The 27,944-nt window shown below is 42.6% G+C and overlaps 2 protein-coding genes across 4 annotated transcripts in view; one reads left to right on the forward strand and one right to left on the reverse strand.

Moving 5' to 3' along the window:
• The first annotated feature begins 77 nt into the window (after positions 1–77).
• LOC147259802 (ceramide transfer protein-like) lies at positions 78–22,324 on the forward strand. 2 transcript variants are annotated; one of them, XM_086205989.1, is made up of 18 exons: positions 78–783; positions 1,386–1,520; positions 4,800–4,916; positions 11,538–11,645; positions 11,826–11,964; positions 12,858–12,944; positions 13,035–13,192; positions 15,477–15,569; positions 15,746–15,832; positions 15,946–16,038; positions 16,354–16,431; positions 17,806–17,901; positions 18,139–18,271; positions 18,734–18,804; positions 18,898–19,026; positions 19,306–19,435; positions 20,260–20,394; positions 21,062–22,324. In XM_086205989.1, the coding sequence occupies exons 1-17, from the start codon at positions 697–699 to the stop codon at positions 20,385–20,387; spliced, it is 1,869 nt and encodes a 622-aa protein (XP_086062115.1). In that variant the 5' UTR covers positions 78–696; the 3' UTR covers positions 20,388–20,394; positions 21,062–22,324. The 2 variants fall into 2 exon arrangements, with proteins under 2 accessions (XP_086062115.1, XP_086062116.1); XM_086205990.1 differs by lacking the exon at positions 16,354–16,431.
• Positions 22,325–22,673: 349 nt separating this feature from the next.
• Positions 22,674–27,944, reverse strand: part of pip5k1bb (phosphatidylinositol-4-phosphate 5-kinase, type I, beta b) — a 37,283-nt gene continuing 32,012 nt past the window's right edge. The window contains exons 11-14 of one of the 2 annotated variants that reach the window (XM_086205992.1): positions 27,632–27,793; positions 25,984–26,107; positions 24,122–24,245; positions 22,674–24,047 (exon numbers count right to left, since the gene is read on the reverse strand). In XM_086205992.1, the coding sequence (XP_086062118.1) occupies positions 24,045–24,047; positions 24,122–24,245; positions 25,984–26,107; positions 27,632–27,793 (413 nt within the window). In that variant the 3' untranslated portion in view covers positions 22,674–24,044. The remainder of the gene's footprint in view (positions 24,048–24,121; positions 24,246–25,983; positions 26,108–27,631; positions 27,794–27,944) is intronic. The other variant, XM_086205991.1, reaches the window with a different exon arrangement.

Consider the following 27,944-nt stretch of genomic DNA (forward strand, 5'->3'; position numbering starts at 1 on the left):
TTTTATTTTGGAGAAAAATATATTTTCTGTATAGTGACGATCATATTTAGCTTGACGTCACTCAGTTTTCAGTACACAGTGGAAGCGTGGTGTGGCTCCTCCCCTCGACCTGACTGACAGGCTAGGCAGTCCTCCGCTATTGCTAACTAAACCGCGGAAATAAAGCAGCGATGCAGCTCATTGCACGTCATTTGTAGCTTCAAGTTGGGGCAACACTACACCACAAAGGCCCTCTTTTTATCGACCACTCTTTGGGGAAGCATACCGACTGCAGCTGAGGGAGCTAACCGGGAGAGTCGCAAGTTGCAAGTTAAGTTTACATTCGCCAGTTGCGTCGTTTGACAGCTAACGCTAACTAGCTTGTCTCATTGGTATTCGACGTCAGTTTCAAAACAAAGCCCGCAAAATCGAGAAGTTCAGACACAGCTGTCACCTGCCGAGTCGCTTTTTTACAACAAGAGCTAGCAAGGGCAAAGTCTGTCAGACGACGGAAGAGAAATTACGCTGGTCAGCTGATGGTTTATCTAACGTTAATAAGGCTATTAGTTATTTCGCTAACGGCGCGGCTAGATGAGAAATCTGTCTGCAGGTTTAGCTTTGACGCGTTTGAGCTAGTAACATCTCCTCAGCTGAGGTTGAGCTACGTGGAGCTTTCGGCAAAATCACATCTAGGCTTTATTTGATTCTTGGATTTAAATGTCCGAAAAGAGTTCATCTGGTTCAGATGAGGATGTGGACCCAGAATCCGGGCAGCCCGTGGAGCTCGGAGGTGTTCTGAGCAAGGTAAAGTACCAGTTGTTGTGTTGCAGTGATAATAACTTAGATGCTTGTGTCGTCACTTACTTTTCGTGACTGTTTGATAGGAACTCTGGTGTCGCGGTGTTTATAGCCCTGTTACTGTGGTGCAGCTGGGCAGTAGACTGATGTAATTTAGGAATCGGTAGATTTTGGTTATCGTGGTATTGAATGAGTGTTGTCTTCCTTGTTTTACAAGGCTGAATTACAGTAAAGTGATGTAATTTTAGAAAACTGACCAAGACTATTCTAGCGGTTTTGATATCTACCTTCTTATAATCTCATAACTGCTTGTTTTATAGTAAAAAAATAAAAAAATAAAATCGTGTTTTATTATTTGTGCTAAAACAAAAAAACTGTCATTCATACATCAGTGCCACAATATCGAGGTATTTAGTAAAATTGTGATGTTTGATTTTGTAGATATGGCCAAGCTGTACTGTATAGTGTCTAAACGGATTTTAATTGGTTTTTTTTATCAGTTAAAAAGATTTGTTGAAGTAGTAATAGCAGAATTGATTCCTACGTTGGGCATCATGGAAGAAGAGTTGACTCTTACTGTTTGTCCTGCACCTTTTCTGTGTCGTCAGTGGACAAATTACATCCATGGATGGCAGGACCGGTGGGTCGTGTTGAAAAACAACACTTTGAGCTACTACAAGTCAGAGGATGAAAGAGAATACGGCTGCAGGGGGTCCTTGTGCCTCAGTAAGGCTGTCATCACGGTAAGTAAAGATGCGACATGTCCTAAGTTTTGTCTTTTGCCTAAATATAAAGTAGAATGGCATTAGCACCTGTCCACCATTCAGGAAGTGATGGCACATGAAGTGGACGGCTGTGAAAGGACATATTTCCTGCTCCAGTGCTCTCAGAGTAGAGTTACCCCTCCAGCAGGTCTTAGCTTTCTGATCTTATCTCTCCCTGTCATTAGCATGAATTTTCTCCCCTCGCGACCTGACCAGTTCATCAGAGATAGAGAGGTACACATTAACTAGTTATTCAGCTGTTGGTGACATCCCAGGTGGGCTGGAAAACTCCCTTCATGAGGACGCTCTCTCGCTGCAAACACTTATTCATCTTGCTCTATGGAAATTATTGCACAGGCTGCTGAAACCGGTGTTCGCTCTTGTTGAAATGTAAGCTTTGACCACATGCTTTTGAAACGTGTCCCTGTATTCCCCTATTCAGGCCCCCTGTTGGTCAGATAAGCTGCAATCCCACACCCAGCTGGTTAAATATTCACTTTTCTTTCTGAGGATACCGCCGCAAAGTACAAACGCCACACAATTGGGTTTTACTGTGATTTGTGCAATAGGATTGAATGACTTAAAACTGGATTAAGACCAAAACATGAAATGTTGGTTTGTTCTCTCGAGTGGAAGTGGTCATTTGAGCATTATGTCATTGCCTGTGTGTGTAGATATGAATGGAACTCCACATAACATTCAGAGGTTTGTTATTGTGCGGCAGCCGGCCAAGTGAGAGTGTGCCCAGCTTTATTTCACACACTCACTAAGTGTTCTATGATCTACCCAGCTTCTTCTTACTTTCTGTCCTTTCTTCCTGATTATCGAAAGCCATTGCTGTACTGTGGTATGAGGAGCCAGGAATGCAGAAACAAGCCTCTGTTCTTGTCTTGCCTAACATCAGCCTGTGTTGGCACACTGTGTTAGACTGCACTGTCATCATACTGGAGCAAAACTTGCAGGAAATATTAACGTCAAAAAAAATCTTCACAGGTTTATCGGGTTTTCACATCAGTGGAAGGTCTTCACTTCACCATTTTGTGTAGCAACCCAACTCCATTAGTGATTGTAGTTACAGTAATAGATTCAGTTGGTGAAGTAGGGCTGCACAGTTGATTGTCTCCTGCATTTTGAAATGTGCAGAAAGGTTTAATATTATCGAGTGTCAAAATACCGCTTTAATTTGAATATTGTGGCGCTGCAGAAATGTTTAGCCTTCAGATCATCTTCTAAAGACTTGGAAAAAAACACCTTAATTTGATACAGATCCCCACAAAAATCACACTATTATCATTTTATTCTTTTTTTTTTTCACTGAAAATGTGAATATGGATGTAAAAATAAACATTCAACCTAATATTGCAGTTGTTACATGAGTCAACGCAACCCTCTTCTACAGCTATGTACAAATATCTATTGATATATGTAGGACATATCAATATGTGCATATATTTGTTTTATTCATTTTAATTAAAAACACAACAACTGTTTACTCGGTATAATTTTACTGTTTTGTTTTAATTCTTCCCCTCTATGCATTTGATTAATCTGCTACATCTTTATTGGTTTGTGAGGCACTTTGCCATTCAGAAAGTGTTTTATAGATAAATAAATAGTTATTAGAAGATGATGATCATAAACATCTATTGACTTGCTCTAATTTATTAATGGCACATGCCAAAAAACATTGGCTTTTGTTGAATAATGTCATCTTTTATGACACGGAGGACGCCGCAGTCCCACGTATGCACAGAGGAAGGTGCAGTGTGGATGGATATACAGTAGTGTTTATTCAAGAGGAAGGAGAATTTTCCAGGGAGGTTGAAAGAGGTATAAACTGGATTGTAAAGCTGAATTTTATGGGCCGTGTCTGATAAAGCACAGTTGGATGGGCTGGATTTCTCGAACCAGAAATGATATCGTGCCTGGATGCACTTGAGGTTACCTTTTGCACCCTCGGTGTAAATTTGAAAGCAGAGGACAACTCGGATGTTTCAGCGACATCTGAGGAGAAAGTTTCACCTGTGATTTATCAGTGAGTGAACAAGCAATTATTACAGGATTAGAGAAAACCAGTCAGCACTCTGCGGCAGTAAGCACTTCACGTACGGTACATAGCAGCTTACAAACAGGGCTCATACAGGCAAGAAAACTTGGAAGAGCAGTGAAATTTCAAAATAATAATTTAGATTTCTAAGTTATTTTTGAAAGTGTAATTTTACAAATACCTGCGTACTAAGAGTATATGTGGCTCCGTGAAGAGCCCCTCAGAAAAATCTTTTTTGGGCTCATAGCGTGTTGCTTTCATACATGTGTATGTTGTATCAAACCACGCAGTTTGTCATTGGTTTTATTTGAAAAATAGAGGCTGGTAAATTTTAACAGGGATTTCTGTTTATTGAACAGACCTTTCAAGGAGTTAATGGATGTTGAAAATTTTCCTCTGAGGCTTAGAAAAGCCATGGAAACGTATAGCAGTGAGATACGCAGGCCAGTTGTTTCTGGCCTGGACCTGGGGTGTATGTCCCTGTTATGGCGCTAAATAAAATGGCACATGAACGAGGTTGAGCAAATCTAGTTAAAAGTAGACAACATGAGGTTATGTCAGCTGACAGCTGTAGCATTGGTGCTACTGAGGAGGAGGAAAACTGGTGGAGATTCAAGTCAACTGTGTCTTATTTCTTATTAAGCTCCTGAGCGGTGTGGTCAAATTCCAATCTCAGAGGAAACGGTGAAATTCTTGGTGCACGTGTTTGGGTGCATTGTGCGGTTAGTGTTTGGAGCTGGGTGGGGTGCATAGCGGAACGGGGGAGTGAAATAGTTCAAAGTTTTGGCCCGGTAGTAGGAGGTAAGGTTGTGATGACCCCAGGTTAAAGCCCAGGCGTAGTGGAAGACTCCATAACTGCAGTTCTATTGGGTTGCGTCTACAGACAATAGACATAAGTTTCTGATTAACATTCTTGTTTATTGTGTGGCAGAGACTTCTGTGACTGATAGAATCCATGTGTGTTGAATGTGTGTCATCGCTAGCCAGCCAGTGTCATAAATACACAGTAACCATTGGATTTCATAGTAGGATTTTGCTCTGATCTCTCATTTGTCACAAAATGTTGCTTCGACATTTTGATTTTGGCATTTAAATACAGATATTTAGTCTCGGTGAAAGTATTTCCTGACATGACTCATTCCTTCTGCTATTCATTAACCCCGTCCTCTCTCTCTCTCTCTCTCTCTCTCTCACTCTCTCTCTCTCTGCAGCCTCATGAGTTTGACGAATGTCGTTTTGACATCAGTGTCAACGACAGTGTTTGGTATCTCCGAGCTGAAGATCCTGAGCACAGACTCCAGTGGATTGAGTCGATTGAGCTGCACAAGGTGAGCAGAATGAGACTCTCCTCTCTCAAAATATTTTTTCTGTCTCTCTGTCATGGGCTTCTCTCGGGGCCTTGGTTCATTTATCACACTGATTTTCTTGCTCTTTCTATGAAATACAGTTGTGGCAGTAAATTTTTCATGACAGGTTTTATTTGCTGCTGCAAGTTCAGCTGTATTTCTGTGATAGATTAATTAATTCTACCGATTCATGGTGTGCCTGAACTCGGTCCCCTTTATGGTTGACTCACCGCTGTAGTCAGGACTTTTTGAATGACTTTTTGTTTGACAGAAATCAGAACACATTTTCTCATGCAGGACTGAGTCATTTCCTTTGACCATAACAAATATTTGAATCCATTTTTGTTTTCTTTTGGCTTACTTTTATCACCCACTGCTACATTATTCACGTTTCTCATCCTCGGGTTCAATCCGGGGCCAGGGTGTTGTTCGGCATAGACAGAGAGTTATCTGTTTTGCTCAGTGTGTTGGGTGTGTCGGGACAGGGATTCGGACACACACACACACACACACACACACACACACACTCCTGTACCCTGGGAATGTGAGGAATCCGAGGTGTTGAGGTGGGGGTATCCCCTGTCATCAGACTCCTGGCAGCTGCTCTCTCTGCACCGGCGTCTAGTTAATAATGAATGGCTTGCCAACGTTACTGGTCTTAAATACATGGCATATAATGCCATAGCTTGGAGGGCAAGTGTTATGGACAATTACTGTTTAGGTTCATGTATGTGTGTGAGTGTGTGTGATTAGTTATTGCTTCAGGAAGCCTTGATTCACGAGTTCATTACATTGAGATGTGGATTAATTTGTAATTCACCGCAAACAGATTCAGTTTAGGTTTTATGAAGATTAAGGAGAAGCAGAACGAAATGACATAACATGGCTTACTGTAGTTGCTAACAGAGCTGAGGAGCCATCCACACACAGTGGATATGTACAACTTGACTTTTGTTTCTTGGGGAAACCTAAAACTTATAGGTCATGTGTGCAAATTGGACCAAGGGTTAATGTTTTTTTTTTTTTTTAATTTGTAGAGTTCAGTTTGCATCCCAAATAAAGAAGCAGTCGCTTAAACTTTTTAAGATACAAGTGAAGAGATGCATCTATGAACGGTAACACAACAAACACTATTTTGCACGTTTGCATTCTTTACTGTTACCTTTTTTCTTTATACAAAGCAACACAAAGAGCACTGAAATTATTCCTGCATTAACTGTTCGTATTTCGCTTCCATCGTGGTAAAAATTCAAATATGTACACTTGTATGACAAGTCTGGAATTTATTCTCTTAAACACACATTACTCTTTCAAGTGTGCTCAAGAAGAGGACACGCCACATTCCACACATTCAGCTTTTGCTGGAAAAAAAAATCAAGGAAATCCCTGCAAGTACTCTGCTTATCTATTGAATCACACCAGTAGAACTTCTGAAAGGAAAAACGGGTTTTCTAAGTTTAACGCCTGTGCTACATCAAGACAAAACTAGCTGATACAACTTGCCATACTCTGCTACTGCTTATTTTGCAGCGATGCCAGAAACAATTAAAAAAAAACTAGTTCTTTGTATGTTTTTGGTTGGTTTCCTTCCAGTGTTGGTAAATCTGTGTTTTTGCTGAGAGACTTTGATAAATAAGTGACTCGTAATTGCGCAACTAATCTGAACTGGTGCGAAGACAGTGTATGTAGCTTGCTGGGTCTGAAAATTTGCTCTGTTTTTATTTAATTGCTTGCGTGTGCAGCATAAAAACATCATAGTGGAGTTGACGGAAACGCACCGTTCTTGAAGAAGTTATCACTGTTGTGAGAATTTTTCTCCGGCTGGCTTCTCCAGTAAAATGTTGCAGCTGGGTGGCGGCATGTCATTGGAGTGTGAGTGACCGTGGGTCTCCAGTCCATTAGCAACAGAGCGAGAATATTTCAGGGTTATGTTTGGCCTGTGCCTGACAGTGACCTCAGTGAGCCAGTGAATGCAGCTTTACCTGAAGCACTCCGATAGGTACATGTGCTTGCAGTGCCCCCAGCTGGACAAAGAGTGACTTGCATCATGTATCACCATGTTTTAGTCTTGTGTAGGTTTCCAAGTCAATCATAAGATAGCCCTGATTTTTTTTTTTTTTTTTTTTTTTGCTGCTTTGTTTAAATTCAGTACCTGCTGCTGCAAATATTTATGTTTTATTTTTAGATTTCCATTCCCAGTGCTGGGATTGATTATATTTCCAGCGTTATCCATCAATATAAATAGCCCAGGTTTTGTGCGATTGCCAAATTTCATCCATTGTCCTGAGGCAGGTGTTTACTAAACGCATAAAACCGAGTAAACTGCAACACGGTGCAGCACACAGGACAGCGTATAGTCACTGCAGTACAGTCATGTTTTTACACTGTACAGTCAAAAGGGATATAAACTATCACAGTGAGCTCAGGACCTCTGGGAACAGACATCGAGGGAGGAAACATAGTATGTGGAGGTGCATGACTGGTTTGTTTAGAGCCATATTTGAGATTTGCTTTTTTCAAAGATTAAATGGATGTAACAGTCAGTGTTGTTGCGCAGTAGGTTGGTGTAGGATTGTGTTGCTGTGACTGACACAACCACCTGATCAACATCTGTCTGCCATCGCTGTGATAAGAAGAATTAATATTGATGATTTATCCCCTTTTTGTTGTTGTTCCTTGTGAATATGTTCTAATGTTGGTCTGATACGGACTCGAAGATGGATCAGATATCGGTGTCAATAAATCTGATCCTCAGTTCACTTCTGTGCACTTGAAATATTTGTTATCATTCCTCTCCTTACAAGTTTGGCAGAAAGCAGTATAAACTATCATTACCCTGGGCCATAGGGCAGTACACCAAAGAGCAAGGAGTTAAAGCTAAGGCTGCGCAATGCAATCAACACAACAATATATCAGGATATATTTTTTTAATACTACAATGACATTCCAGCCCCCTAGTATCAATATTGTGCAGTATTGCAGCTATTTTTCAGTTTCTTAGTGTTTCGTGAGTGAAGAACAAATTTTGTTTTCAGCTCTATTTTTGATATTTTCAGTAAATTGCTCACCGTATGTATCATGGTGCACTTTATCGTGCTGACATGATACTGCAGCCCAAGTATTGGGATGAGAGATCCTTGGCAACACCCAGTCCTAAAATGTAGGGAATCTTAAGTGCAGATCCTGATGAATAATGCATGTTTTTTTTTTTTTTTTTATAACCGCTGATTCTCCCAGCAACCAAATTCAAGAGAGGGGGGACCCATAAGCCTTAGACTGTTCCATTCTGTCAGGCTTAGAGGGGTGAAGTAGTCAGGGATTTAGGGAAACCCCTTCCATTTTTTCCCACTGCTGTCGCTGGCTGGTTGTTGGCACAGTCTGTATTCTATTAGGTCAGAGCATTTTTCACAAAGGCAGCCAATTGAAATGAGAAAGGATAAAAGGAAAGTCAGGTAGATAAAAGTAAAGGAGAAGAAATAAATATCTTTTCTCTTCCTCTTCACGCTCTCTCTTTCTCTCTTTTTCTCATAATGTTGAGTAGGCTGCTTCACTCGCCCACCCATTTGATATTTTGCTGTTTTATTACACAAACAGCCCCGGACAGCTCCAGTCGTTCTGTCCACTGCTTACATGCATGCACCCTTCATTTGCATCCCTCTCTCATACTCACACACCCAGTCAGTGATGGATGCTGGACATAAAGATGGACAAGATGAAAAGGTTTCCCATATCCGGGTGTGTGGTTTCTTGATAAATGTATGCAGCCAGAGTGGAGTGTGTGTGTGTGTGTGTGTGTGTCTGTGTGTGCGCGCGTGTGTGTGCCTGCTGTAGAACGACTAAAAGCTGACCTGCTTCGCTCTGCTGAGGAATTACAAGATTCCTCCTTTCGGCTCAGTTTGTGTCTCCTGCTTCGCGCAGCAGCTCTTGTCCTTCGCTCTCTGACTGATACAAACCAAACGACTGCTTTTCCTCTCTTGCTGGTTGCTTTCTATTACTTGAGGTGCTCAGCTGAGCCTGCCTGGCTTTTCTTCTCCTCCCTCCTTGTTTCTCTGTGAGGTGTGTCCAGAGAAACAGGAATATTGGATTTAAGCCTCTGAATTGTGAGAACGGGTGTGTAGGGGGAGCGTCTGGGCCATGTTGAGGCCAGCAAACTGCCGGGACTGCAGCAGTGTCCTGCTCTGCTTTGGCTGCTGGAATGGCCGAATGGTGGGCTTACTTCATGCTGGCATGCTGCTTTCTTACCGTCACTCATCGATGAAGTCTTCCATTAGTATGCTGGTGTTTTGACATGAATAATTATTTTGCATGACACGTTTTTCTCCTCCCCCATAAAGTGAACAATTACCTTTTTTATATGCATGCTTGCCATGTGTCACATCACCAGCATTATTAGCTGATGATCTTGCTTGAAGTAAACTCCTCTCTACACTATTTCTCCTAATTTAACTTGTAATCCATGTTGTGAACGTGTTGGGCTGTCAGAGATGTAATTTGCCAAACTGAAAAATTCTCTGAGTAGGAGTTGCCCGGTGGTTCCAGCGGTCAGTTACTGTGCACTCATTCCATTACCATCACAAAGCTGTGGGCATAAGATGCCAGTTTTTGTGTTGTGTATGCGTGGGTGTGTTTAGCTTGCATGGCTGTGTCATGCAGCTGTCCAGGGACATAATGATAGCAATCTGTGGGGTTGTCAGATACTTCATGATTAATCAGGGCATGGCCTTTTCATCTCTGTGCAAACTAGCAAATGACACAATGACTGAATTAACATGCCCTAATATCTGGGCCAAGAAATATTGAAACGTAGGCAAATGTTTTACCGTTTGCTCTCTCGTACTTGATCATACTTGATCATTGGAACAACTTCAACTGTCAAATGCTCATTTAGCCTCTTATTTACTTAACCGTCATTTCAGCTGTTTGAAATGTGGTTGTGTCACGAAGGTCAACAAGTAGTTAATGCTGTGGTGTTTTTATTCAAGGACTTGCAGATCGTAACAGCCCCATTGATGTAGACGTAGCTTAGGTCTGTAGGAATTAAAATCTTCTAGCCAAACACACAAACTCTAGCTGAGGCAAATTATAGACCACAAGTGAAAGCATCATATCACGGACCTCGAAAACAGGATTGAGTGATATAAAACCACAAACTGGATGATGTAGAGCTGGACTAAACTGATGTAATTTTGCTTCTATGGCTGGTAACATTCCACTTTATTAAGTTGTAATCTTTGTGGTCAGTTTATCATCTAGCGCTTTGACAGGTTGGTGGTTGGTGGAACCACGAGTCTGAAATAGCCTCCCACCGAACGTGGGAAGGTTTTGTTTGCAGAGTTAATCTCAGAAGCCTTCTGAAAGCCTTTGTGGTTAAGAGTCTCTACCAAGATAGTCGTGCAAATAAAAACTATGCTAAGAGTGCCGAGGTTCGATTCATGATTGTGCTGCTCGTATCAGAGTTTGACTCACACACACATTTCCATTGATCAACCATCCGTGTGTTAATGTGTGTCTTCTTCTCTCCTAACTGTTACTGTTCAGGTCATCGGCTACTCCACTAAAATTTCACTTGCTGCTCACCTGCCGGTTGCTACTATGCAGCAGTATTTAAAAGGTGAAACATTCTGATAAAAGAGGAGTGGAAAAGGAAACATAAAAAAAGAAAGTTGTGTAAGAAATGGAGGTGTGGAGTTGAGGGAGTTTTTAGAGGCCGTGGTGGCGATGAGTTGTCCTGTGTCTACAATCTGCCAGTGAAAATCTCATCTCATAGCACAGAAGCAAGTACTTAAAGACTCCTTGTAATCAGACTCAAAATTGCATTTCGTTTTAACTCTTTCAATCATTATTACAGTTTTACTCTTCATAACCTTGTGTTCATCCTTCTGCTCTTGTCATTGCTAAATGTGAAGAATAAATGAAGGGCGACAACGCCGTTGTTTACTGCCTGATTGTGCTGATACAGACTCGAGAGAGGGGGAAAAAAGTTGCAAATTTAAGTAACATCTCTAATTTCGTGTGAAGCCCTCGTGTTGCACCATAAATGAGCTGCGGTTTCATGCAATAGATGGCAGTTAACTGCTCTGTGTGGGAGGAAGCAGCATAATTAGCTTTGTGTGTGCCTGGCACATTATATATTATCATTGTATCATGAAATTCTGTCCCTTTGCTTTAGAGTTTTAGCCATTTCCTCATCACAAGTTGGTCTTTTCACGTCTGATCCATACTGCCAAAGGAGATACTGGCTATGTGTACTCTAATACGTATGTTTTCCTCCTGAAACTTGTAACTCAGCCTAAATGGGTCCATTCTTTAGACACAGTGGCCTTTATTTTCTCCATGGCGAGTGTCAGATGTGCTAGGTTGGAGCTTTGTTTACCGGCCTCTCAGCAGACTGTTTGCCTGTGTAGGTGTCGATCCTGCTGTGGTCCAACTCATATTAGTCAGCGCTGCTAATGTGTGTGTGTGTGTGTGTATGTCTCTCTCTCTTTCTCTCTCTTCATCTTTCTGATGTTTAGTCTTTTGTTATTGCTCTTGCTAATCAAACACTATGCTTCTTTTCCTTCGTCTCTCCCCTGCTCGCCCTCCACCTCTCCTACTGGACTGTAGGCTGAGTCTGGTTATGGGTCAGAAACCAGTCTGAGGCGTCATGGTTCCATGTTGTCTCTCACCTCTGCCGCCAGTGCCTTGTCTGCCACCTCCACATCCTCCTTCAAGGTAAATGCATCCTCACCAGAGAATTGATCAGAATTTAATTTAATGTTTTGACTAATTTATGTTTTGAAATGTCTAAAATCAGCACGGCATAGGTTTAGCACACTGATAACAGTTGTCACAAGCATCCAATGATCTGAACCATAAAACCCCATCCCTCTGCTTCTGTGTCTCTCTGATCAGAAGGGGCACAGGTTATGTGAGAAGCTTGCAGAAATGGAGACCTTCCGGGACATTCTTTGCCGACAGGTGGACACCCTGCAGAAATACTTTGACTCCTGTGCCGACGCTGTCTCCAAAGATGAGTTTCAGAGAGACCGAGGTAACCTGTGGCAAGATGGAGATTTATTAAGCTTGCGTTCTCTCAGGGATTTCGGATAATGCGACGTAGGCTTCTCATTTTAATTACCTCCACTAAGACGTTTTGTCTCCTGTGGATGTTAGCAGGATTACATAAAAACTATGGAACTGATTTCAGTTCAACTTTGTGAAAGTGATGTATACGGACTAAAGACGCAAGTGGGGAAAGATGCACTTTTTTTTTTCTTTTTTTTTTTTGGTTAACGTTGCAGGATCGGGCAGTTCATCGAGTGAATGATCAGAGGAAGGGAGAAGTTGTAAAACTGTTCACATAAAATTCTGTCAAACTCATCTTCACAACCGAATCTTTTAGTTTTAATTATTTTTATTTTATTTTTGCCGTACATAGGTCAATCGTAATAAGGGCCCCATGATTTTCCCACTCTGGAAAACGTGTTTCTATTTCTTAAGAAAATAGAATCAACTGTAAGAGCAGAATACAGCTGCATTTTTAAATTAAAATTTATTTATTTTATTTTTTTACAGGATGGAATGGACTGAAACATTTTTCTTTTATTTGACAAATAGAACAGAAACAAATTAAAATAAAAAATGAAACTAAATGTAACAGATTTCAGATGGATGGGTTGAAGGCGGGAGGTTGCTAAGACTCAGAGAAGGGAAACTTCAATCAATATCCACTCACAGGGCACTTGGTGGGTTGTTTAATCTCGTAAGGGAGAAGACGGAAGCTCGTGTATCCTCACAATTACGGTCTTATTGAGCTTGCAGTCTCTAGTTGGTTAACCAGAGACTACTAGAGACATTTATGAAATATTTCGCTAGAAAATTAGTGTCTCTACTGTGACTTGGTTTATTTGAGTTATCAACCCTGACGTTGTCTCTTTTTCCCAGAAGTGGAAGACGATGAAGATGACTTTCCTTCCGCCTCCAGACCTGACGGTGAATACAGTCACAACAATAATGGCAGCAAGGAGAAATGTGAGTATCTGTCGAAAACTTCACATTTTTAACAATGAAAATGTTTCTACTTGTTGATTTTTCGGATGTCTTTGGATCCGTCTGTGCCAGTGTGTGCACCAGCCAGTCCCAAAGGTATCAATGGTATAGACTTCAAGGGTGAGGCTATCACCTTCAAGGCCACCACAGCCGGCATCCTGTCAACCCTGTCCCACTGCATCGAACTGATGGTCAAACGAGAGGACAGCTGGCAGAAGAAGCTGGACAAGGTACAGAGCTGCCCGCCACTCCTCATCACTAGCGTGAATGTCACTCTCAGCTGATGTGTCATCATGTGTATAATTAGCAGTTTCACGATTGGGTGTGTTAGCATCTTCAGCTTCATGGAACTACTGCAGATGAAATGATTGTTCCCTGCCCTTCTTCAGGGCTTGGTCACTTTCACTAGAGTTCAGGGTTTTGGAGTGTCAGGTGTTAAGGAGCAGTATCAGCCTTCCTCATCCTATTATATTGGTATCTTCAGACGGTTAGGATGACGGCCAGCTTGACGGGAACATTTAAAAAAAAGTGGAATGCTTGTTAGAGGTGAAATGGACTCTTCATGAATATAAAACATGGCATGTGTTTGGAGCATTAGTGCTGCATGAACGGATCAGGTCAACCTGACCCGTTCATGCAGCACCTCTAGACTCCTGCCTATTACACTGGCTTCTCTGTAAATGTATGACTCAATAAACAGTGTTTTGGGAAAGCCTAGTATACACATATATATTTTTCTGAAATGGTTAGACAGCCTTTCACGTCTGAGCATCAGCGCACTGTTAAATGTTGGGAAACCAGTCGAAAACTTATAGTATTTTGCTTTAATGGAAAGCTTGGATTTTATAACCTCAAAATTTTTTACTGTTAAAATGCTATAACCAGTCATTTCATGGCATTTCAGCATGAGTGCCTGTCCACAAAATCACCCAGTATTTACATTTTCAACTGGAAAAATTTGAACTGTTTCATTTGTCATTATATACAGCTACATATTTTTCCCATATTGAGCTCTAGGTACAATTTGTAAGGGGATCATTGTAGCCTCAGAAAGCTAGCAGAGGTGCATATTTTCTCATGACACTGATTTGATCCTCTAGAGGCGACAGTGAGTCAGCAGGATCCACAGCTCTACTGGTGTTTCTCTTCATCGCCTGGAGCACTGTAGCTTGAAGATGTTTGCAGGCTGCGTTTATCTCTGAGTTGCTCTGGAGTGGAGAAATTGCCCCGTTCCTGGTCCTACGCTGCCCCCTAATGATTGTGAAATATGAGTCACTGGCTTGTTTTGATCAGTTACAATTTATATATAGTTGTGTGAGCGAATCATTGGAGTTCTGATAACGCTCACATTCAGTTTTGCATTTAACTCTGTGTGTGTGTGTGTGTTTGTGTGTGTACACAAAGGATAAAGGTATGCTCTTTGCTCTTGCTCAGCTCTGCTCATGTTGTCAAACCAGTTTGTGTGCAATGGCGTTCTGCCCAACCCTAAAAAAAAGTACAAAAGCTGGGAAGTGTCCCTGCTCAGGTGAAACTAACTCACTCTTATCAGTGTGTGGCCTGTCGTTTGGTGTAGTTGCTCATGTAGAGATAGCAATATAGTTATCTTCTCAAGACGCTCATACGGAGACTGAATCAGGGGGACAAATGAGTGCTCGGACTTCTTGGCGCAGTTTGCGGAAGCCCTCACTGCAACGGAAGACGGAGCTGCTTAAGTGTCAGAGTCAGAGATGGATACCTTTACAGACCTGCAGCCAATTCTTCACAGTAGGTCTCCGTCTGCCACAAGCAGCTGACAGCAGGATCTCCATGTTTGTGTTGTAGCCAATGTATGTCCACACCGTCCTATGCACTGTTTTGGTTATCATCTCTTTCAGTCTGGTTTTCTTTTTTGTGTATTCTCTAGAGAGCGCTAGAGTTTTGTATCACCTTATAATGCACAGTTGCTTCATTTTCCTCCTGCATTTTGAAATATGTGTTGATTTTTTTTATGCAGATTGCCTTTTATCTGCTGATTTTATCATGGATTTGATCGTAGCAGTTTTGTTTTTCGGTTCATCTGGATAAGAGGCAGAAACACTGAAGCTGCTTTGCCTTGTTTCTGTGGTCGGAAGACACTGGAGGATAATCCAGAGCCTTCAGTTCAGTGTTGTATGAGAGCAGTGTGCTGTTGTTTCTACTTCGTTTGTCTGAAGTGTGTGTGTTTGCTCCCGGCAGGGAGTGAGACATTAGGCAAAACCTGTTTCAATGTGAACTCAGCTGAATGATGCAGTGAGATTACCTGACTGGTTGTGACGTGCAAACCTTTTGTCTTCCTCCTTTGTTTTTTTTTTACTTTTATATACATGTTTTTCTCTTCTTTTTTTTCTTTTTTTGAAAATGAGCAGAGTTTATTTTGTGAATGTAGAGGATCGCCAGGCCTCTACTGAGGACAACGCAGCTGTTTGAAATGTTGTGCCTGCAGTCTGTATTATTGAGTTGATGAATGAATTTGACACCGCCGTCCTCTGTTTTCAGGAGCTGGAGAAGCGGAGGAGGGTAGAAGATGCCTACAAATCTGCCATGAATGAACTGAAGAAAAAGTCACACTTTGGAGGCCCAGACTATGAGGCAAGAGCAAATTAGATTAGCTAAATTGAGGAGAACCACTGAGATAAACCTCAGCAGAATGATTTTCTCTGACTCAGCATGTGCGTTATCATCATCTGCACCTTAGTCAGGACTTTTCTCACATGCAGGATTCCTGTATTGTTGACAGCACTTGCTTTTGTTCCCTTCCCTTCCAGGAGGGACCCAACAGTCTGATCAATGAGGATGAGTTCTTTGACGCGGTGGAAGCTGCACTGGACAGACAAGATAAGATAGAGGAGCAGGTGTGGTGAAGACCTCCACTTGACCAATCAAATCAGCAACACTTGTAGTCTGTAAGCATTCACTCACTGTGGTTTGGAGCCACCTTAACAAACACCCACTCTCTGTCCCTCAGAGCCATTCAGAGAAGGTCAGGATACCTCGACTAACTCCAGGTCCCTCTGGAGACGCCCACTCCACCATTGGCTCACACCGCTTCGCTGCCAAGGTGCTCGACTTGTTTCTTTCTCGTGTTCATTCCTGCCTGCAACCTATTTCACTCAACCAGTGTGACCTGTCTATAAAACTCCTCTCTGCACTGAGATGTGAATAACATGTTCTCATGATCTGTCCATGCTTCATTAATTAATGCACATAAGGAATCAGCCTGTGCTCATTGCAGTATTTTCAGAGCTGCTTACATTTTCACATGAAAGGCTGCTTTAACAGATTTAAATTGTGTCTTTTGGATTGTCGCTTTGCTACTTCTTTCTTTCTTTTTCCCCTTCTCTCTCTCTCTTTCAAATATCTCTCTGCTGAACAGACCCATAGCCATTCCTCCTCCCTGTCCTCTGTTGAGCTAGTCAGTGCTTCAGATGACATTCACAGATTCAGCCCTCAGGTACTGTATTCACAGGCTGCTTGTATCTACCAGGGGATTCAAACACCCACTGCTTTCCACTAAGTCATCTTTCCAGGAGTTTACTAAACCTTCTTGCGCTCACAGTAGAATGTTGGGTTTCTGAAAAGGCCATGTTATTTCGTTTTTATTTGATGCTTCAGGACAAAAACAAAAAAAAAAGTCTACTTTTAATAATTTAAAATTCCTGGAGTGACACACGGATTGTCTTCAATCCACTGCGGTGGTTGTACCACTGAAAATAATAAGTAAGCCTGCTTCTGCGTGACATCTCTCTCCACCTCTTCCTCTCCTCGCTGTGTCTTCCTCTACTGCGTTAGCAGGAATCATCTCTGCCTCAGTGTTTGAAAGCATTGCTGGGAATGATGACTAATGTCCTTAAGCAGGTTCTATTGAATCATCACTGTTACAAAACATGCACAGTTTCCCTGCCCGATATTTATTTGGTTACTCTTCAGTAACGACATTTGCTGAAGCAGTTTTTCAGATTGCGAGTTCGAAATCCTTTCTCCACTTGTTTCTTTTCATGTTATCAAAACTTCTGTGGTGAATACCAGCTACAAATGTGAGAATGTCACTCCTACTCAGGCTGCACACTGACTAAAGATTTGACTGGTTGACTTGTTATAGACATTCTAAAAATAAATATTTTGTCCCATAAAAACTGAATTACAAGGCTGGGAATATTGTTTATGTTTGCTGGAATGATGTGAAATACAAAAATCATAATAATCAGCGTTTACGTAATGTTTCACAAGCACATTAATGACATTGTAACGAGCAGTAATGACTCTGAATGTGTCAAACAACCGGCACAGAGAAGATTTTCTTAATTTTTTCCAAACGCTAATTATATTCAGTTCATAGTCTCTCTCGTCCTGCCCTCAGTGAAGGAGGGGAGACGTTTCGCACATCTGTCCTCTGTGTCGCTCTGTGTGTGTCGAGCGTCTCCTACAACATCCACATCGACTACTACAAATTGATTTTCTTTTTGTACATAAATCAAGTAAAGCCTTACTTCATTGTAGAGCAGCGTGCTGTGTATTGATCCGTGCAGCCCTATTATCGGCTAGTATTCCTTCCTGCCCTGCTGACCGCGTCTATGGACACGGACAGGATAACAGTCGTCAGTAGTTTCTAGACTCGTGTTATCGCACCTGCATGCAACACGAGCACAGATCAGTGGCACCGATCAGAAGTTTTAAAACATGGCCATCGATGAGTCTTCTCATGGTCTTTGAGCAGCAGCTCTGGTCCTGATATTCCTCATCTTCTCCCCTTACTGCCCTGTTTCTTGTTCTCACTGATGCAGGGTAAGAGCTGCTAACACCTCCATGTGATCGCTCTGTGTCCTAGGTGGAGGAGATGGTGAAAAACCACATGACTTACTCTCTTCAGGATGTGGGCGGTGATGCCAACTGGCAGCTGGTAATAGAGGAAGGAGAGATGAAGGTGAATACAGAGACACAGCTTATGAATCACTTCCTCTCTCTCGCTGCGAGCTGTGAATATTTGAATCTCATCAGATAAATGCAAATAGGAATTTATTTCACATTCGAAGAAGATCTCGAACTGAGATAATCAACTTAAGTCATCAGTCACGGAAATGTCTTTGGGTGGAGGCTGTGTACATGTGCGTACATGTGGTTGCATTTATTTACCACTCATACGTCTCATTTATCCCAACAGGTGTACAGGAGAGAAGTCGAGGAGAACGGTATCGTGCTGGATCCTCTAAAAGCTACACATGCAGTCAAAGGGGTGACGGGACACGAGGTCTGCCACTACTTCTGGGACACAGCGGTCCGAATGGACTGGGAGAGTGAGTCCACGATCGTACCCGGGGCTGAACAGCTCCTGGTACATGAGTGTACATCAGGATTAAAAATGGAGCGTTGTGGTGCTGCAGAGATGTGTCAGCCTGCAAGTCTTATTCAGAGAAAGCATCGTTGTTTGTTTGATGCCACAGAAACCACAGCATCGCCATTTCAGTCCAAATATAAATGATGACATAAAAATGATGACTATGTCCAGTACTGAGTCATAGGGCAAGTGCAATATTAATTGAAATAATCTCACTTCATGATTCAGCCCTAAATCAAAATTCTGATTTACATTTTTGTATTTTTTCAGCTCGGGAATTTAAGGCATTTAAGCAAAAGTGTATCAAACCAACATTGAGAATCTGGCTGTGTGTTTGCATATTTACAGTTTAGAGCTAATAGAACTATTAGGACAGTGTCTCCGTGAATGTCGTGAAATGACCCAGCTCTTCCTCCCTCAGCCACCATTGAGAATTTCAACGTCGTGGAGACGCTGTCCGACAATGCCATCATTGTTTACCAGACACACAAGGTGAATTGACTGAACGGTGAAACCTATTTTACATTTAATTAACATTCTGTCTGCAGCCTGTTTTTAATTCTAAAGTGAATGCTTGTGTTTCAGAGAGTGTGGCCCGCCTCTCAGAGGGATGTGCTCTATCTGTCCGCGATCAGGAAGATCCTGGCAACAAACGAGAACGATCCCGACACGTGGCTGGTCTGCAACTTCTCTGTCGACCACGACAAGTCCCCTGTAAGACAGTTGCACTGCATCCACGTCTAACATGCAAGACCGTAGAAAGCAGGAGCAGTGAAGACTAGACATATCCTTGAATTATCTTTTCTTGAATTTTCAAAGGTGAAAAGTTCAGATCTTGTCAGCCGATAATGACTAGTTTCCTCAGGTTAATTATGTAAAACTTTGTGACCCTTTACAGGAAACGTTCATAGTTCATATAAACCTGACAGATTTCAAGTGTCATGTGGGACAGTTCAGATTAAGTCTGTGATGACACTTTTGATTTATTTCCAGCCCACAAACCGGTGTGTCCGTGCCAAAATCAATGTTGCCATGATCTGCCAGACTCTGGTCAGCCCACCAGAGGGCGATAAAGAGATCAGCAGGGACAACATCCTCTGTAAGATCACCTATGTTGCCAACGGTAAGTGGGCTTCCAACATGAACACCTTTTGATTTTAGTGCATGCAGTGGCCAAGGTGAGCTCACAACCAGTCATTTATCAGTATTGATCCTCCTGTAATGTCCCTGCAGGGGCCTCATACGAACATCCAACCTTTCATTAGAGCCAAAAAGAAAAACCTCCTTCTTAGACATCACATCCATACGGCCACTTTTCTTCTGTGCAGTTTTGACTGCAAGTAAGAGATAATTGATCGCGTGAACGGGATCCCCGGACGCTGCATGAAGATGTTCAGATCCATGTTGCATTTGTGGACATTCACCGACGGATTACGATAGAAAGATAGAAAGAGTTCAGCTGCTGCGTCGGTAAATTCAACTTGAATCATAACTTTAGAGTCCATCAAAATAAAGTGCAGAAGAAACAATATCATATTGTGTGGAGACTCAAACCTGCTGTTAAAACAACCGAGCAATCCTATGACAGCTGACGCTTGAGGGCATTGATGGTTGTGCAGCTGCTGGCTGACACACCGGTGAGACAGAATCCTTTTCACACACACACACACGCCGCGCCCCCCCCCCCCCCGACTTCCTGCAGGCTGGAAAATTGTGTGATAAAGCAGCTCTGCAGGAGGAATGCTGAGCTAGATGCTAGCGTGGCAGGTCAAAGGAGTTCATTCAAATAGAAAAAAAAAAGTGTTGCATCCCACATATGACTTGACAGCATCTTATGTAAGTGCCACATCCATTCACTCTTGGCTTTTATTTTATAGCTTTTGTGTTTTAACCTGTTACAGACAGATTTTGAAGTAATGATGTTAATAACCATGTGTCTGTCTGCAGTAAATCCAGGAGGTTGGGCTCCAGCCTCCGTCCTCAGAGCTGTGGCCAAGAGAGAGTACCCCAAGTTCCTCAAGCGTTTCACCTCCTACGTCCAGGAGAAAACTGCGGGGAAGCCCATCCTGTTCTGAAGGAGAGGTAACCAGGAACCCTGGAACATCCTGTTTTACCACTGAGGACTCATCCCAGGAGCAACGTTTGCTCAGACAACAATATCCCAAGAGTTACACAATGAAGACGAACAGCATTTTCTAATGACCTTAACCTAAACAAGGTCATATTTGCAGTATTTCAGTCAGCTGCATTATTCAGTTTTTTTGACATACGCCGTAATCGCACTTTTAAGTCCTACTGGAATTTCACTTCACAACAAATTGCCCTGCTTTCAACAAATGCTACAAATAGCAAGATAACGCTCAAATTTTATTGTTGCAACATGGCAAAAATAGTTTAAGGTCAAGTTCTGTAAGAAAACACCAATTTAGTACAGAGGGACATGAAGTGGAGGGGTGTCTTCAGCCGCGGGCTTCCTTCTGTGTCTTAAGAAGTCTCAAATTTGATCTTAAGTGTTTTTTGTTTTGTTTTTTTAAGACGAAGTCCAACTCAGGTCATTAACGTCATTAGTCAGAATTTGCTCCGTAGGATGTCAACAGGAATATGAATGCTTGAATTATGTGATATGAGTTCTGGTCTCGTTCAGATTAAGGACACTGGAAAGAAATTTGACTTGCAACATCAAAATGAACATTTGTGAGTTTTGTTTCTTGTCACAAGTACTGACCTGAAGTACTGTTTGTGGTTTCAGGCTCTGGGAGGATCCAGGCTACCCAGTAGAGAGATGACATGCTCTTGAAGACACGCCACCCATTCGCCTGTCCCTTATAAAAGTTGCTCCAACTACACGCTAAATCAGCCAGGACGCCCCGAGGTGGCCCGCGTGTAGAGGAGACTGGTTCTACGGCTTTACTCCATCAGTATTTGTCATCAGCCACAGTAGAATGGCTTAGCATCAGTGGCTCACTGGTATTTTTCTATGTCAGCTCAAGAGTTCCCTTTTTTTGAATGGTTGTTACCGATTATTCGCTTTCTTTCTTCTTCTTCTTTTTTTTTTTTTTGTAAATTGTTTTGTACATTTCTTATGATTAAATACTTCTTGACTTTTTGGGTTCGCTTTAATCGATAGCATTACAGCTGCTTGTTTTGCTGCTGCTAAAGTTCACTACCACACGCGAGGAGGGTAAATGTGGGATGGGGGAGGAAGAGCAGCGATGAGGGGTGGTACTACGTATCTCTTTCTTGCCTTCTCCTGTCCCTCTTGTGACGACTCTTCTCTGCAGTTTGATGGAGGGTCAGCGCCTAAAGCTTCGAACGCGTTTTCTCTTGGAAATCTTTGTTTCTAGGTGGTTATAAAGTAGCTTTTGGAGAGCACCGTGGACACAGTGTATTGTACAGAGAAAACCGGAAAAAGGTTTCAGTTAGTTTACCAAAGTGAGAAATGTGAATTGACTGTTAAACGCTTGAATTCGTAATGGGCCAAGGAAACCTGTAGAGGGAGACAAAGAGCATTTAAACTGATAATCAACATTTTGCTGTCTGTGACGCACCTTCATGCAGAAACCATCTACAGACGCCAAGATGTGGTCTTTTGTCATCTGTTTTTACCCTCCACCTATTTGACATGAATTCCTCTCTTCAACCGAGAGACGAGTAGATTGTTGTTTCTTTTCACTACAATCCTCCCTTGATGAAGCAATGAAAAACCTGTCAAATTATTTCTCCTAACAGTCTATGTGCAGGGCTAAATTTTTTTTTTTTTTTCCTGCTATTGTGCAGGATGATATCAAAATTGTTGAGCAGGAGATCATCTACACCGAGCACTCATCCATACTGTAATACTACATTTCACGTGGCACACTACAGTGCAGTGGCCTCCTGCCCTTTGACTGATAAACTACCCCCGGAATGCCTTAGACGCCAGGATGAACCCTTCACACCCTGGTTCTCTCTACTGTACAGCCACCAGATGTGCATTTATCAACACTGAAATGAAGTGTGTGTGTGTGGGGGGTGGGGGTGGGGTGGGTTTGGGGAGGGTCAGCATTTCACATCATCTTACCTCAAGATTCAAAATATACTCGAGATTGTGTTTTATGCCATCAAAGGTTGAGATGTTTGCAATCGGTAGATCAGCGCCACCATGGGATTCCTGGTGTAGAGGAGTCGGAGCTGAGGAAGGACCTGCATCTTTGTTTCCCAGGAGATCAACGAGCATTTAGTGTTTTTAATTTTGATATTTTGTCAGTAATCTACACACTTTGTATATTTCTAAGTTGTACATCAGAAGTGTTATTATTTGCACTAAATGTAATGCAATTTGACAATGTTCTGTAAATTAAAATTGTTACACAACAAATGAGCGTAGCGGGCCGTTTTTATACTACAAAATAACGGCAGGCAATAACTTAAAGGGACGGTTCACCTCATTAAACCACGGCGTCTGTTTGTCCAAACCACTTGGTGAGTTGAGGCTTCGGGACACGTGGGTTACTTCTAACAGGCAGTTTTCATGGACAAAAAAATACTTCAGTAACCTCCCATCAGCTTGAGGGCGAATAAACAACTGAATTTTCATTTTGGGGAGCACCACCCGAATAACAAAGCCAATATGAACACTAAATTTTAGCATTTTATTTATAGGAGACTTCTATATAAATATGCATTGTCTTTACATTCAGTGATTTAATCAGCAAATGGTAAAATATTGAGCTTCATATAATAAATTATGGTTGTGTGATTTGGAATTCAACACTTAGAGTTGGATATATTCTTCATGAAGAGGTATCGGACAGCTTCAGAGTCATGTTCCAAATTCTGAAAGAGGACACAGTTCTTCAGTATCAAAGGATGTCCTGAGTAAAAGCCTCTTCGCTCATGACGCAAAACCTCACATCAAAAATGATCTACGGTATTCCTTCAACCGTCTCTGTGTACAAGTACTACCAGTGACGTACAGAGGTGTGCATTTGTAGAGGAAAAAGTGCGTCTTCACTCATGCCAGAAGTGTGCTTATGCTGGGTCGCCCACCCACCTAAGCAATGGCGTAAGAGGAAAATATCTCTTACGATAATCATAACCAATGTCAAAAGTGCCTTTTAATCAAGAGCGAGCGCCTCGTCGCTCCAGTCTGTGCTTCGTCCAACATCAAGTAACTGTCTTTTCTCACTTGGCTATACAGCAGCAAGACTCCAGGTTCCTGTCATGCAGCGGCGACAGGATACGGCCGCCACGCGGACCACATCATCAAGTCTGGAGATGTTTTCCTCATCCTCGTTGGCTACGAGCTGGATTGGGTCCTGCGTGCGACACTTTTCCTGTCGCTCGTCGTCGCTGTAGATTCACTGTAAACATTTCTCTTCTGATCAGCAACTAATGGAGCTGCTGTAAATGATGAAGTGTGTCTACCTTCTCCTCATATATAGTAAAAGATCTGGCTATCAAACAGGATACATATATAAAACTGAATGGCACTGCACTGACGCATGCTTTAAAAAGCCTGATGCTCATCACATTACATGACGTCATGTCACGTGGTTCCTGCAGATGTCCGTCGGTGTCTTCTAGTCCATCCACTGGTGGAGAATCTCACTCTTGTGTGTTGGTCATACAAGTGGCATTATGAATGTAGCAGCACAGGAAGTAGAGTCGAAGGTCCACTTGGCCTGTCCGGTGGAGTGTGGTGATTGTCAGATGATTGGCAGGAGGAAATGGAGGTTGTAAAGCAGCTCTTTTCACTGTGGGACGGGCGAGAAGATGAATATCCACAGAATGACAGAGGAAAGTCTCGATTAATGCGACGTCTACTCACCAAATAGACGTCAAGAACGGAGCCGTCATCGCGGTCTATGTCAACATCCATTGTGCTCTGCTCTGAGGTGAGGCAGATGGCACTGTCCTCCAAGGTAAACGTGGAACTGGATGCGACGTCATCTCTGACACAGGAAAAATAGGAATTTTAATACTAGACATTCCTGGACGCTCTGTCCAGAAATCACACAGAGAGAAAAAAAAAAAAAAAACCAGCAGAGACTCTGAAATGTCTCGCAGGAAATTTGAAGCATTTCCTAAAGTTTGTCTGATTTAACAGTTCCACAAAGCAAAACTTTCATGAAGGCCAATTTCTTTTTTCTGTGACGTCTAAATGAGAAGATAAATAACCTAAAATTGAAGAGGCTCAAGTTGCTCTCAATTGTTAAAGTAACAGATGTCATCAGGAGCTTTGCCAGGATGTGATTAATCTCAATCTGGGGCTCTTGAGATCCTGTCTGGCGATCAGCAAATCCTTGTGTGAAAAAAAAAACAAACCTCTTTTACTTTCTACTGCCTGCAGGTGACAGTGATATTATTTGTGTTATCAAGTGTGTTAGAAATAAAGTGTGTGAAAACTAGGACAGCAGTTTGAAGCACATCTGACTGCAAGACTAAATAGGGTTTCTGTTCTTCTGACGGGTCCTGTTACCTTACAAATTTAAGAATATATTTTTTCCATTGTTGTCCTTTTAGTCCACCTGTGACGGTGCAGTTATTTAAATAAATCTGTAACTGAAGAAAAAAGTAGAATTCATCCCTCCGTCTGTGGGACAAACAAGGGCATGGACATAAAATGATCAAATCAAAAAGTTCCATGTAAATGTTCCATCCGGCCTTCATTCTTTAGGTATTTTTTGCCACCAACAGGGGGCAGCATTTGCTATTTTCCATCATGAGTCTGTCAGGCAACTCCCTGGAAAATGCAGGAGTGTGTTTTGACCCTTTTCTGACATTCTAAATAAAAAGTTACAAAATCACAAGAGGATATAGAATAAACCAGGTCTCATGGTAGGAACAGAAGGATAAACAGAAATTCACGTATCAATGACTGTTCTTGTTTGGGCAGAAACCAGAGCACGAGGTGCTGCGTTGATATACAGTCGCTACAGCACCGCTTGTCCTCTTTTGTCACACTCTCTCAGCCTGATAATGGCTCTCAGTAAGACCATGTCAAAGCCCCCGTTTAAATATTTATGAAAACAGTTGACGGAACAATGCCAGGGCAGCAGCAGGTGACTGATGGGGGGACGGGACATGGCAGGCTGAACAATAGAACCCTGAACCTGACACTGCTGGAGCTGAGGAGAGGTGAAAGATGGCGAACACAAACACGGAGGAGTGAAGCAGGCGTGTAAAGGTGTAATGAAACCTGTCACTAAAGTACTTGGATTATCATTTCATGATGTCCACTGACATTTTCATCAGTACGTCTTTGACTACGATTCGACACCGTCATGAAATAAACCCAGTGTTGGTGCTGTTGCACGCTTTGGACTTCCTGCTTACTGTCATGTCTCATTATTTTCTCCAAATTCTTAAACATGTCATTACATCACTCACTGTGTGTTGGTTGCATGTTGTCAAGCCAGCTGAGTCACCTCCTCCATGACGCACATCACCAATCAGATCATGTGTTGTAAGAGCAAGGGTAACAATAGCATAATAGCATAGGAGCGTGTGTGTGTGTGTGTGTGTGTGTGTGTGTTAGGCGTGGCCTATTTGCATGACCTCCTTCTGGTCCTCAGCAACTGATGGTATTGTTTCTGAGTGATAAACTGCGAACGCCCGGACAGAGACTGTCATAAAGTGTAAAAATAGAAGCAACCAGAGAGAGAAAGTCAACAGGCAAATTCTCCGTACCTGTCCTCTGTTTGGTTGTCCACGTTGACGAAGATGGAGGAGGTGGAAATGGTTCCCACGGAGGAGCCCTCATAGAAGGACGGGGTAGCAGGGACCAGATCAGGACGCAGGTATGAACCGAACACTGCGGAGGAGAAAACCCAATGAGGAATAGTCAAAGTCACAAGAACTGGCTGGCACACGTAGAGATGTGATGAGAGGCCGCCGCTGTCGCTGCTCCGTCAAACGCTGCCAATATGCCAAAGCATCCCTGCTTTAAAGCAAGGCTTCATCCAAAAAAGATATTTCCCCCTCCTGCATCACTTTTTTTCAACTTTAGAACTCAGAAAGCCAGTCAAACAAATTTAGCTTGAGGCTAATGGTGCCCCATCACCACTGACTACTCACAGCAGCAGGTGTCCAGAACCTAACTAACCAGAAGTGTTGGAGTAGATTTAGTTCAATCAAAGTGTGGCGTACTGCACATACAACTCGTCAGTTACCCTCCTGAGTTTGTATTTGGCCTAAAGGAGTGGCTGGAACTTTCTGCATTCTGGACGCAGGAGTGGAAACAACATCTGTCAAGCTCAAGACACCTATTTATGAGAGGTAAAATGTACTGTTGGGTGAGGCACGTGTGAGTTCATGGCATTCAAAGCTCTGTCATACTCGCCTACTCATCGGGGTTAATGAGGGGTTCTGATACATCTCCAGCCCTTCTTGTAGTCTTTGATTCGATCAACCCTAACCCATAAAAGGCAACAACAAAAGAGTTCACTTTTCCACATCATCTTCTTTCTCCCTGGCTCTTAAACATCCTATAAACCACAGTCCCTCCTCTGTTTGATCAGTTTGCAGTCTCCCAAGCCCACAAGTCCACCAGAGCATCACACCCTATTATCACGGTCGCCATCATCGATCAGCCTTAATAGTTTTGTAGAACGGACAGCAGACGCTTTCAGACTTCATCCTCAATTCCAGTAAAGTACAAGTCGGCACTTGTGGACTTTGAGGCCTAATGATGGACACAAGGTCCAGCGCAGGATTTTGATTGAAATGAAATGATTGAATTATTCAAATCTAGCTGATGTGCTGTGTTTGCTCTTCTTTCTCTCCGTCTTACAAACAGATGACTCTGGTAATAGTGACCGTAACTAATTTGACTTTTTAGTCTGGCACGTAACAATGGGAGATGCTGGTTGTGCTGGTTTAAATGTGCACGCTTCCATGCTGTCAAACACAGGTTATACACTGCTGCTGCGGCACAAGCAACGCCGTCGCTGGTGGTCGAAGACCTGAGACATTCTGCTGGGGGTGGGGAGGATGACACAGCTGGAAATGCAAATCTCTTTTTACACATGTCCTATGAACACACGCTAATACTGTGTTAGAGCAGCAGCTACAAGGTGGCCTCTGTTTTCTTTCCATCCAGGCACCACATTGTATCAACCAGTGACAGCTCCCCCCCCCCCCCCCCCCCATGGAAATGCTGAGTGAACAACCTTTTTACAGCCTGATGCCAGTCGCTGTTTATGAGCCTCAAGTGTTTCTATCAAGCCACAGAAGCTAAAACTTTACTGCAGCTGATCAAACAGATTATGACGAAGGTCAAAAAGAGACGGGGGATTTCTGTCCAGATCGTTTATTCAAGACACACAGGCTTGCGTACCTTGTCCATCCAAACTGGCGAGGCTTCGAGCTCCTCCCAGCTTCTCCCTCCTTCCCTTCTCCTCGTTCTTCTCATCTGCCTGCAAGGACAGGATCTCCTGCGAGGACGACTTCAGAGCCGGGATGGACGTGCGAGTCCTCTTCGAAGGGGAGAATCGAAGTGCTGCAAGAGGACGATATGTGTTAGCAGAAAGAAAGAAAGGAAGAAAGGAAGAAAGAAAAGTTTGGGGGTGCAGAGGCAGAGAAACAGGAACAAATAACTGAAGGTGATAGTGTAAAGTTATCCACACAAGGAAACTCCAGAGGTAAAAAGT

This window comes from Aulostomus chinensis, chromosome 6 (genome assembly GCF_037954235.1).
Source record: "Aulostomus chinensis isolate RoL2024-O1b breed Wild chromosome 6, RoL_Achi_v1.0, whole genome shotgun sequence".
NCBI lineage: Eukaryota > Metazoa > Chordata > Actinopteri > Syngnathiformes > Aulostomidae > Aulostomus > Aulostomus chinensis.